Genomic DNA, 13,318 nt, shown 5'->3' with positions numbered 1-13,318 from the left:
ATAAATGGAAACAATATGGAGGCGGGAGGAAGAGGCTCACCTTATTTAAAAAGATTGCGTAGCACTGCCTGTCCTACTGCAGCGTCCTCTTCGCTTAAAGTTGCCAAGCAGTAATGCTTAGTAAACGTGTGTCTAGTCGACCACGTAGCTGCCCTGCAGATGTGTTGTAAAGGTACTCCAGCAAATAAGGCGGTAGATGATGATACTGCCCTAGTGGAGTGTGCTCTCACTGAAGACTGTAGGGGTTTGTTTGCTCTTTGGTGGCAGAAAACAATAGCTGCCGAAATCCAGCGTGCAATCGTCGGCTTAGTAACCTGACGTCCTTTATGACAACGTCCATATGCTATAAAAAGTTGATCGGATTTTCGAAACGAATTTGTCCTACTGATGTAGAACTTTAGGCATCGCTTCACGTCCAAAGAGTGTAATCTTTGCTCTGCAGGTGTCTGAGGATTGGCAAAAAAGGTCTTTAATATTACTGGTTCATTAATATGAAAATCAGTAGGCACCTTGGGTAGGAATGATGGATTGGTGCGTAACACTACAGCATCCGGTTTGAACTGCAGGAACGGAGGTTTGATGGTAAAAGCATGAATGTCACTGACACGACGTGAAGACGTTAATGCCAGAAGTAGTGCGACCTTCCAAGTTAGATATTTTAAGTCGGCCTTGTGAATGGGCTCGAACGGAGGTCTCATCAATTGCGCCAACACAACGTTAAGATGCCACAACGGAGGAGGGCGCCGAATCGGCGGAAATTTCCGAAACAAACCTTTGAAAAATTGGCGGATTATTCTTGAGGAACAAAGGGAATTTGATCCATCCTGCCGGAAACGGGAAATTGCTGCTAGGAAAACCCGTAGGGTTGCATGAGACAGTCCAGAATTAGCTAGGTGCAAGAAGAAAGGTAGTAATTGGTGCGCCGTGGAGTGTATCGGGTGGACTCCGTTAGAAGCACACCAGTGGCAGAATCTTTTCCATTTGAACTTGTACGTCCTGATTGTAGAGGGTGCTCTTGCTTGGGCCAAAATATCCCTACAATCCTGCGGGATGTCTAGATGGGCGAACTCATGGTGTTCAGGTTCCAGGCCGATAAGCTCAGTGAGGAGGGATTTGGATGACAAATTCTCCCTTCGCTCATAGTGAGCAGATCTGTCCGATGTTGCAGGAGGATTGGTTGACATTGGGACATCAGGAGCAGTTCCGAGAACCACGCTTGTCGGGGCCAGCGTGGGGCTATTAGAATCAGGTGGCAAGGTTGTCTCTTCATTTTCCAAAGGACCCGAGGTATGAGGGGAATTGGAGGAAAGGCGTACGCATATAGATTGCACCAGTTTATCAAAAGGGCATTCCCCTGCGACTCTTTGTGGGGATGCCAGCTTGCATAATTCCGGCATTTCCGGTTCTCCGGCGTAGCAAAGAGATCCAGTTGCGGACGACCCCATAGTTGGAATATCCTCTCTAGAGTGGGCTGGTGTAATTCCCACTCGTGGGTCGACGAGGAGGACCTGCTCAGGGAATCCGCTAGGACATTGAATACTCCTGGTAGGTGTACTGCTGTAATCATGATTTGATGACTGAGAGACCAGTCCCAAATTCTTTGAGCTAACCTGGACAGATTTGGGGATTTTGTTCCGCCCTGTTTGTTGACATAGTGCATACAGGTTGTGTTGTCTGTCTGTATTAGCACTGATTCTCCTTGGATCAAGGGCAGAAATGACTTTAGAGCGAGATAAATCGCCATCAACTCCAACCTGTTGATGTGCCAAGTTCTTTGATGTGTTGACCATCTCCCTTTTACCGAGAGATCCTCCAAATGTGCACCCCATCCCTCTAATGAGGCGTCTGTCGTGATTGTCCTGTCCGGCGGCACCGACAGAAAAGACCTGCCTTCTGTCAAATTGGCTGGATTTGTCCACCATGCGAGTGCTGACCTCATTTGATCTGTGACCCGTACCATGTCGTGGAAAGAACCCGTTACTTGACGCCACTGAACATCCAGTGCTTCCTGAATAGGACGTGTTCTCAGCCTGCAATGGGGAACTAAGGCAATGGAGGATGACGCCATCCCCAGAAACGATTTTAACAATCTCACAGAAACGGACTCTTTTGACCTGATCAAAGCCACCAGCCGTAGAATCTTTTGCAGACGGTCTTGGGAGAGAAACGCTTTTGCTGATACCGTTTCCAGAGTTGCTCCCAGAAAATCCCTTTGTTGAGCAGGATGAGGTTGGGATTTCGTTGCATTTATGGACAGACCTAATGATCGAAACACGTTCTGGCATAGAAGTATGTGTTGTTTTAGGTGAGTGCTTGACCGAGATTTCAGGAGAAAATCGTCCAGATATGGAAACATTTGCACTCCCTGAAGTCGCAGAAACGCTATCACTGGAGCGAATACCTTCGTGAACACACGAGGGGCCGAGCGCAGACCAAACGACAACACTTTGAATTGGTAATCGTGTTGACCCACTCGAAAGCGCAGGAACTTCCGATGCCTTTGTAATATAGGAATATGAAAATAGGCATCCTGGAGATCTATTGTAGCCATGAAATCTTCCTGCGAGAGTAGACGCAAGAGGTCTACTAGCGTCATCATACGAAAGGATTGGCTCTTTAGGTATTTGTTTAGTGCCCTTAGATCGAGGATGGGCCTCCACTCTCCGTTCTTCTTTGTGATCAGAAAGAATCGGGAATAAAAACCCTTTCCCCTTTGAGATACTGGCACCAATTCTACAGCTCCTTTCTGCTTTAGAAGTTGAACTTGATGTAAAAGTTCTTTCATGTGAGCAGGTGGTGGTCCGGAGGGTGGTGTGGAAGGAGGGAATTTGGTGAATTCTAAGGCGTGTCCTTTTATCACAATGTCCAAAACCCAACGGTCCCTTGTGACGGAGGACCATTGAGAAAAGAACAGAGAGATTCGACCTCCAACCCTGCATGTCCGGAATGAGTCACTGTCTTTTAGATGCGTTTCCTCTGTATGAGTATTTCCCTCTATACGACTTGGAGGCCTGCTGTCGTGAAGATTGCTGTTGCTGGCCATTCGAATATCGGTTGGATCCTTGATTATAGGGTCTGTATTGATTACTACCCCTGCGAAAATTGGAGGAGGTGCTGCGTCCGCGTGCACCACGAAAATTTTGCCTTTGAAATTGTAGGTTTCCTAAGGATCTAGCTGTCTCAGTATCCTTCTTTATGGACTGGAGTGCCTCATCAACGTGACTTCCAAATAACGCCTCGCCGTCATAAGCCATGTTAAGGATCATGGACTGTACCTCCTGACGAAAGGATGTTGATTTTAACCATCCTTGCCTGCGCAGAACAGCCGCTCCGGCAAGCTGACGGAACCCCTTGCAGGCGATGTCTACTGCACAATCAATTATCTCCGCCGATGCTGCTTCTCCCTCTTGAAGCAACTTCATTGCTTCTGCCTTAGATGGCTCCGGCAACTCTTGCAGCACATCTGAAATATCAGCCCACACTTGTCGGTCATAGCGACCCAATATGGCCAAGGCATTAGCTGCTCTAACCACAGTAGAGGCCATTGAAGAGAATTTACGCCCTATGGCATCCATTCGACGTCCGTCACGATCCGGTGGTGCGGTGACAGTCGACGCCGGATTTTTCGCCTTACGTTGCGCTGCCTGCGTAACGACTGACTCAGGTTTAGCCTGTCCCGTGAGGCATGCTGGGGTTCCTATTGGTGCCTTATATTTCTTCTCTAATCGAGGCACCTGTGCCGGCAAGGTATTCGGTGTTTGCATCAACTTCTTGCCTTCTTCCCAAATAAATTCTACAATAGGAATAGCATGAGTCTGTTTAAAAGGTTGACTTTTGAAATCATAAAGGAAACAATCTTCCTCTCTGCGCTCCGTTGTCAGTTTAAAACGTTGCGCTGCCCTCTCCATTAGTTGGTGAAAGTTCGCTATGTCCACTGGAGGTGAATCCCCTGTTACTATCTGAGAGGGGGATGGTGTTTGTGCTTGGTAATTGTCCCACTCCGCCATATCATCGTCATCGTTATCCACATCCCCATTATCATCTGGGATTTCACCCTCTTCTGTTTCTTGAGGGACTTCCTGCGGAGGCTCATAGTGAGGCAACACTCTCTCTGGGACCTGTCTTGGTGGGGCAGAGGGTAGCAGAGGTAAAGGATTTACAATTGGTATCGGTGGTATAGTTGTTGGAACCACAGGAGTTGACGGGACCTCAGAACGTTGTGGAGAAAGAGGAAAGCGTTGATTATAGTCGTCCAACATGCATTGGAGATTAGTTATGAGCGACAATGGAAGAGTCGCCGTTGCATGTGTCGCAGGCACCTGCTGCATGTAAACTGGATCTTCATCCTCACTGCTGTCATCCTGGCATTTGATTATCAAGTCGGATGGGCTTTGCGCCGTTCCAAAGGACTCCGGTAAACCCTCGGACTCCTGATCAGAATCCGTAGCAAATAAAGGTGAAGGAGGCTGCGCATCCCCTACAGGAATAATCTCTTCCTGTGTAGTTGGTAATGGTGTCAAAGGAACCCCAGTGAATGATGAAAGCGACGCTGAAGTTGCGTGAGGTAGCTGTTCCCTCCTTGACCTTTGGGCAGACGATATCCTGTTCACCTTTATTTTTATGAAAGAACCTGCCGTCGACTGCTGCATGGTATGCACTGTGGACGTCTTCGGAGAAGGCCTCGTCGACGGAGCTGTCGATAATGGAACGATGGTCGACGGAATAGTCGTCGGCGGAATCTGTGCCAACGAAATCGACGTCGACGGAACCGCCGTCGACGATCCCGTCGACGGGATCTTCTTCTTCTTCGTCGACGGAGTGGACGCCGACGAGATCGACGACGTCTTCGTCGACGACACGGGTAGCGTCGACGGTACCTTTACCTTCTTCCTCGACGACGATGTAATGGGCAAAATAGAAGTCACCGCCCTTGTAGTACTGATGGTCACCGTCGACGAGGATAACGTCGACAGAACACTCGTCGACGACGAAGCAGCTGATGTCGTCGTCAGAGTCAGCGTCGACGAGCCTGATACAGTAGATCTCGTCGTCGGCAGCATCGTCGACGAGGCGGACAGTCTTTTTCCTGAGGACTGGGAAGTAGACGCCTCTACAGCCTGAGAACTATGTCCCGAAGGCGACAAAACAGTAGGTGAGACAGCAGAAGTGGCAGCTGTCAGAGTCATAGACAGTTTCTTTTTCTTGAGGAAAGGAGATGGTAACTCCTGCACGCTACTGCGCTTAGAGGCTGTCTGAGAACGGCCAGAAAGAAGACTTTCCATATCAGACACTGGGTCATCTTTATCCTTCAGTCTCTGTAGCCATATTAAGAGACGGCCTTCTCTGTCCTTTAAAGTCTTTGTAGAAAAAGTTCTACAAAATTTAAATTTTGCCACTTCATGATCTGGGTACAAACAGTAAATACACTTACTGTGTGGGTCCTCAGAAAATAAACGCAGCTTTCCACACGAAGAACATGGTCTAAACAAAGATTTCTTACTTGAAGACATTCTGACTGACAAAAACTGAGCAGAGCTCAGGGAGACTCCCTGTCACACGACGTGCGGTAGAAAATCTGAGGTGAGGAGCTCTGAGGAGAAGGTTCTGGAGAGGAGCTGGCGCCTGATTGGCCGTAGTTTGGACTAACATAATGACAGAGATAGACTGCGAATGTCTTTTTTCTCTTTCCATGTTTCTCTATGGAAATTTCATATAGGGACATTCTTTAGGTTATTACATGCTTATATCTCTGTTTTATATAATTACGTATGTATAAGTATGTATATATATATATATATTATCACTGTATATATTGCTATATTATTTACCGTGGGACTCCCACTCCGACGACGGGGAATATTCAAGCATGTGAATCTATGAAAGACACCCCAATACTGGAGAAGAAGACATATCTGTTTCTGCTGGCGGGACCGATTGCCTGACCGGCATTGCTACAGGCAGATATCAACTGGGGCTCCCACTCATTTAAGTATTTAGGCATACATGTTTTTCATACTCTGGAGGATCTAAAAGAAGGGAATTTGAACAGGGCGCTGAAGTCTCTCCAAACTAGTGTACTTTTCTGGCGCACACTGTAACTGCCCAGTATGGCGGGGATCTCTTTAATTAAGATGGTCATGCTGCCGCGGCTATTATACTTCTTTGTTAATTTACCGACCTTGATGCCCCGAGGATGGTTCAGACCATTGAAATCCCTAGTGAGAGAGCTGATATGGGGAGATGGCCAGCGAAGGGTCTCCCTGAGGATGTTACAACGCCCCATGACGGAAGGCGGCCTGGGAGTGCCGAACTTTGAGCTGTATATGCTGGCTGCCCAGCTACAATGGCTGGCACCGTGGGTAGAGGGTGTGAACGCAGAGGGAACCTGGTTAATGGAAACCAATGAAGGCCCAGATGTACTGTTAGCAAAGTTACTGAGACCGACGGTCGTCGCCCCCAACCGGTCAACGTTACAGCTCACAGCTATACACACTTGGAAATGCTGCATGGGCAGACTGGGAGTGACCCCGTGGCATACTCCTATGTTGCCGTTAGTTGGGCTCCCCCATGGAGACCCAGTGACTACGTTCATGGCTGAACTGGCGCCATGGACGGAGGTGGGTCTGGATACAGTGGGCGATTGTTACCAGGATGGGGTTCCTTTCAGATAGACAGTTGCAACCTTCCCCAGGCCGCTGCCTGCAGTAGCTTTGGTTCGCACTTTTGGGCAGTTGTGGGGCTTGGGTAGGGAAGAGCTGACGACTCACTCAGTACTACATGCACTGATCACCCTGGGCACCGCGAGACACCAGTTGAGGTGGCACCATGAAATCCTGGTCGCCGCGTCTATTGGTCCTCTGGGGGAACTCCGGGGGAAATGGGAGAGGGCGGTGGATAGAGAGCTTACTGATGAAGAATGGGGTAAGGCTCTTCGGTCCCACAAGAAGATATCGCTAAACACTAGACTCAAGTACACGCAGTTCAATTACATACACATGGTTTACATGACACCCAACCAACTCAATATTACATATGGCGGTGAAGTGAGAAACTGCCCGAGGTGTGTACATGCAGACGCTGGCTTTATACATGACTTGGAGCTGCAGCGTTATACACAAATACTGGGAGGGGATCCTGGCCAAGATTAAAGACGCCCTGGAGGGAGAACTAGAACCCATGTTAGAGGTATGCTTAATAGGGCTCGTCCCACGACCAACTAAACAGAGGGTGGGGAACAGACTAATAGATCTGGCCTTAGAACTGGCCAAGAGAAGGATAGCACTGGCGTGGAAGTCCTCTTCTGGGCCACAGGTAGCTAGCTGGAACCGAGATGTAATTAATTGGGCTGGAGCGGAGGGTAGAGCCTTGAGTTGGGAGGAATCTAGGGGTTTACAGAAGTGGCTGATAGCAGAACTATCGAAGGAAGCTCTGGCGGCCTGGGAAAATCCAGAGCGAGAGCAAGAGACAGGAGAAGGGGACTGGTAGTGACAGTGAGTAACTCACACATTCCTATCTAGGAGATCCAGGGCTAGGTGGGGTTGGCGTGCACAGATAAGCACAAAGAAGGCCACACATATTTGTAGTTGAAGGACAGATATATGGCTAGATGGAGATTGGGAACAGAAGGCGGACCCCCCTGGGAGGCACACACTGCACGGAGCAGATTGCTTAATGGCTGAGAGCAGCATGCACATCCCCAGAACCGGATGCTCCACTGCCTCCTCTGCACAAAGTTTTTCTTCATTGGTTATGTTTAATAAAATTAGAGTGAAATTGCTGAGGACATCACCGAGCCCTGGTCCGAGGCTGGAGGCCACTCAGCCGGACGAGGCAGGGAAGAAGCGATAGGCAGAGTCCAAGGGAAAAGTAGATAAATTAAACTACTCTCTGGTAGACAAAGTCTGAGACGGGGGTATTTCATCCCGATTAAGCGATGAACAGGAATAATATATGGTACCAGACTGGACTGTATGTGGAACTGCCCAAGTGATAATTAAGAAATGTAAAGTGAATAACTGAATCATGTATATGCACAAATGTGCTAAAAATGCAAATGTCAATAAAAATATGTTTAAAAAAATGTAATGTTTGCCTGAACACAACAGCTAGGCCACCTCCTTTTTTGCCTATACAATTTTGGGTGATCGTTTGATAGCCTAGGCTAGAGGAACGGTTTCATGCAGGACTGGAGCCATATCATCTCCCAACCATGATTCAGTTATGAATAGTATATCTGGTTTTGCCTCAGTGAGAAAGTCGTAGATGTGATATTTGTTCTTAGAGAGCATCAAGCATTTATTAGTAGACAGTTTAGAGAATGTGCTTTGGTGACAGTGAGACTTTGTTTTGTAGAAGAGTGATCAGTATTGTGTTGGTTTGTAGCAGGTGTTTTTTTTAGTGCTGGTATTAGCTGTATTAGGATAGCAATTGTGTAGCTGCTCTGTAATGTGGTCCTCGTCCAGCAGGCTAAGAAGGCATTTTGATGGGTCTGCGTGCGTAGGAGGTGGAAGCAGTGTTTAAGAGTGAGTTGGTGTGCTTTGTTGTTTTTGTGGTGTAACCTTGCTGTGCTGTAGACATGGAGACGCAGAGTTGTGATGTGTAGCATGTTGCTTACATTGTTTGCTTGTGTTTAGGGTGGAAGGTGTATGAGTTAGGGGATGTGGTGCAGCATGTAGGTCATGTAGTAAGGTTCTAAATTGTCTAATGGATGAGAGGCGGTTAGAAGAGAGTTGCTGTGTTTCTGTTTGTGTGTTAGGTGTGGTGGAAGAGAGAAAGCTTGGAATTATAGCTTGTTTATTTATGTAGTTTGAAAGGTGGGTGTATGATTGTTTTTTGTGACTGCAAGTATTATGAGGTGTTGTGCTTGAGAGATTTTGTTGTGCTGGTATGCGTGATAGGTTTTGTTTTTGAGGAGTAGTGAAAAGAGGTGCTGATGTATTTTTTTGATGAGATGGATTTGTTTGTATAGTACTGTTTGTGAGTGGAAGTTGTAGGGTAAAGGGGTGGTAATGTGTTTGTGAGTAGAGTGTATGTTGGATGTAGGAGGGGATGAAGAAGTGTCAAGACTGTCAGACTTGTTTGCTGCAAGAGTTAACAAGTGTGATGTTGTGTAATGAAAGTGTAGTGCTGTTGTGTTATCGTGGTAGAACGAAGAGAAGGGTGTTGGTTGGACACATGATGAAAGGCTGAGTATAGGTTTGTTAGTGATAAAAGGGATCTGTTAGGAGTAATTAGAGTGGGGAGTGTGTCTGGGTGGGTTGTAGTTAAGTACGGTATGGATTTTGGTTGTGTTAGTGATTAGTGGATTGGCTAGTGGTATAGTATAGAGTTGTGTACTGTTTGTAGGTGATGGTGGAAATGTGTGGTAGCTGGGATACAAGGGTATTTAGGTGTGGTTTTTGGGGTTTTGTAATGTGTGCTGGTACATTGATTTGTGCATAGGGTTGGTTTGTAGTAAATGTGGAGTACATTTGGTGTGAGTGTGTTACTCTGTGGATGTGGATGGTGTAGGGTGGGTATCAGTGTATGAGGAAATAGGCAGCATTTCTGGCCCTGGTCCCGACCTGTCTCAAACAGGCTCCAACAGGCACTCACCTCTGTCCTCTCTACCCTTAGCCTCAACACCCGGGCTGAGACGCCCTAAGCCTTGGCCTTTCATAGCCCTAGTAGCCAGGTGACCCCCCTTCAGACAATGGAAACCCTAGCCCTAACCATATCCAATCACAACACTAGCCCTAAACTCTAGAAACAATAGGAGACCAAGACCTTACAGCTAATCATAGCCCTAGTCCAAGCACTCAATCAGGCACAAAACCCTAATCCCTAAATCCAATAGAAGGCCTAACAATAGCCCAAGTCCCAACCCTAGTCCTAGCAACCAATCACACAGGAAACCCTAATCCCTACTTCCAATCGAAAGCCTCCCTAGTCCCAACTTACATGAATTGAATCACGGACCCAGAAACCAATCAGAACCCTCAAATAGCTAAACAATGGGAACACCAGCCCTAATCCAATAGAAACACCAGATACAATCACCAATCAGTGGTCATATATTCCACATGTTACTTGTTATATATTTCATGAGGCCATATTGGTCCTGCTCTGAAATCGTCAGTTTGTATTGCTGTTTCATCTTATTCACCAAACATGGTCACTTCCAGGACAGCTGAAGAGCCTTATCCCCAAGACATGTCAACTAAGAGGCACCAAAACCAAGCATAGCTATGTGTCACGAATTAGCCTCTTACCTGTGGTGGATGTGGGCGGCTTTCATATAGTGCTCCCTCCATGCTAGGCAACAGCCGATACAGTCCTGGAGAACCATCCTGCTTGACAAGATGAACCCATCAAAGATCTGATCCAGATTAATCTCTCGACAGCACAGGCGGATTATTTCGTTGCTCATCTAAATGAGAAATCAGACCATTTCATTATTAAAACAGAAACACAGAAGCTGACAGAAGGCTCTGAGTCAATATCGCCCAGAACAGGGGGCAGGAATGGTATGGCACCTGTCTTGATCTTACAGTTGTGAATGGCCATAGAATGGATGTGAGACAGTCATCCTTTCCTCCCTGATCTATCCCATGTTTTGACTGATACTGCTGGTAACTGACTTGGACTGTGCCCTGGGCTCTGCTAACCAGACCCAGGGCCAGTGCTCTTTGTAAAAGGTATATGGTAATTAGGTGTAATTACAATTGGTATGACAACCTACCTGTAAGCCCATAGTATAAGGTAGGGCATGTAGGTTTAGAGGCCCAGAAGATTTAATCCACTTACGTGTGCACAGCTGTGTTGCCTGCTGTCATTTAAAGGTAGCCCTGCTCTGCAGTATGATTTTAAAATGAAATAATATGCAAATTCGGCTTTGGAATTAAAGGTACTTCCAAAGTCTTTAACTACCTAATGTTTACATATAAGTCACCTACTGTCCCCCCCAGGTGTCCTAATAGTAGGGTGACTTGTACATATAAGCAGGACATTTTAAAAGATGTTTTATATGCCCTGGTGACGGAAAAATGCCAATTTCGTTTTCCCCATTGTAGCACATTGGCTCCATAGGTTAATATGGGAATAGTTTAATAAAGAATAACTATTGGCAGGAGTGAGCTAAATATCTACTTCAAAGTATTAAAATGTTAATTAGAATAAATCCAACAACTTGCCAAGGTTAGATTTATTATAACAATCACAGAAAAGAAGTTACAGAACTTGCTTTTCTGATTAGCCAAAATCCGGCCTTCCAGCAACCTCTCCTGATTGGCCAGTCTTTAACAGGCTGAGACAAACTGATCTGATGAGGTGTGAAGTGGCCGGCATAGAGACAAAGGACATCTGGTGGGAAGAGATCTGCAGCTGCAAAGCAGAAGGCAAGATGGGGGTAGAGTAGCCAAACTGTTCTTCAAGGAGGAAATTACAGCTAGGACAGAACACAGGCTCACCCCCACATTATGCACCCTCAGCCATACAGGAGCCCCAATAAATGAATTAGCAGAGTGGCTGCGAGGGGAGTGTTAGGGAAACTTAGCCATGGCAGTGGGTTGGCTTAGGCCAATCTTAACATCCAGGAGAGTTTCCTCATTTTGGATTTTAAAGAATAGGTCTTTCTGGGTCAAGAATATACCACACGTTGGAGGAAGTTGTTATACCTGAGGGTGGCCCCCTGCACCCCATTGATCAGGGGTTCCCTCCTGCTTGGCACCCCAAGAGCACGGAAAAATATGGGAGAACTGCTCAGCAACTCCGATCCCTGCCTGAAACTACAAGAAGAAGGACTGTCCTGCACCAAGAGGATTGCACTCTGAATGACTGCACCTGCTGCACACTTTGGAACTACGGCCCTAAGAACTTTGCCGTGCTTTGAAAAGTGAAGGCGTGGGCTCCTTGAAAGCAGCAGATTAAAAGAGCACCGGCGGCATCATCTCCAGCAGGAAGAAACAAGCTGACCACCTTCAGTTGGACTTTAGAGGATTTGTCTAGGTGCATTGTGGGAGACACTGTCCCAACATCCCAAAGAGCAACTTGGAGCTTCTGCAACCTTACGTTGGTGGTTGTGGACACTGTGGAACCTCAAAAGAACCTTCTTGTGCAAGATCCAGAAGTTTGAGAAGATTTGGAGAATTATTGTCAAAAAGCTCCAGAAGTTGACCGGCCCGTCATCGAAAGTCAAGCCAGTAACGTCTAACCATGACTCAGCCAGAGGATTCATGTTTTCCCCTCTGAAGTTCCGTAGCTTTTTGTTGTCAATGAGACTTCGAGGAGCTGACCGAGGCATTGCGCTGAGCCAAGCTCAATGCTGGCCTGACGAGAAGCCCCGCTTGACGTCAAGAGAAAAAGCTCCGAAAAAGTGATTGAGGCGGAAGGTAAAAACTTGACGGGCCCGGTCACTAACTGTATCTTTGCTGGCGGATGAGGGGTGTTACCCCAAAACCGGTCCCAGGATGCTTGTTTCCGGACCAGGGAAGACCTGGCTTGGCAGTTCGGGCTGGACTATTCCCATGAGGCACAGGGTCAAGACTGATTTGCATATAGCTGGGTCTGAACTGGGGTGGCGAAGTGAGCTAAAGAACGATGATGGATTCAACCCAGATCTGTGACCAGGGTGAGTGTCTGAAAAGTTTCAGCGCTCTGTCCATCATCTCCTTGTGTTTGCTTTGTCCGACCCGTGCTCTATTGCGGTTGTCCTCAAACTTTGACTTTGTCCGGGTGAAGCACAACCAAATGTCCCAAAATGGCGTTTTTGGCTTTTAGGCACTAGAAAGTGTTTATTCCTTAAAAATTCACATCGCTTGTGTGAGAAGTTGGCCTGGCATATGCTGTTCCTAGTTATAGGGACACCTTGCACCAGTCCAATTTGACTCTTATTGATGATAGGTTTAAGACAACCTTTAAAGAAAGCTATCCTAGTGGTAGCTGTGGACAGCAGCCTTCAGGCTAAGTCTTGAAGGAGTGTTAAGCTTATTGTTTTACCATAATAACCTCTTGAATAACCAAATGAAAGAGTAGCCCACACAGGTATATATATATAAAATATATGTATTTATTCTAGACAGAATCCCACAGTCACTTTATGCGACTAGTGGCAAAGTTACACTTCAAACAAGCATTTATAAACACAATAAATAGTACAGAAATCAATGGGCCCCAGGGGGGTACCAAACCATATACTAAAATAGTGGTATAAGAACCACGACAATTCTACAGGCAATGCCTAGGGCATTCAGGATCGCTTGCCCCTTCAGAATCCACCCACAGTTATGAGGAAGGGGACCCAAGGGAGACGCGTGCAGTGCAAAGAGCTGCTATCGGGATC

At 46.8% G+C, this 13,318-nt stretch overlaps 1 protein-coding gene across 1 annotated transcript in view; it reads right to left on the bottom strand.

Moving 5' to 3' along the window:
• DNAH2 (dynein axonemal heavy chain 2) overlaps positions 1 to 13,318 on the bottom strand; it is a 2,945,517-nt gene that overhangs the window by 2,686,955 nt on the left and 245,244 nt on the right. The window contains exon 9 of the mRNA XM_085638712.1: positions 10,251 to 10,408. Within this exon, the coding sequence (XP_085494838.1) occupies positions 10,251 to 10,408 (158 nt within the window). The remainder of the gene's footprint in view (positions 1 to 10,250; positions 10,409 to 13,318) is intronic.

Source organism: Triturus cristatus, chromosome 12 (genome assembly GCF_964204655.1).
Source record: "Triturus cristatus chromosome 12, aTriCri1.1, whole genome shotgun sequence".
Classification (NCBI taxonomy): Eukaryota; Metazoa; Chordata; class Amphibia; order Caudata; family Salamandridae; genus Triturus; species Triturus cristatus.
This window is presented reverse-complemented; position numbering and strand designations above follow the sequence as displayed.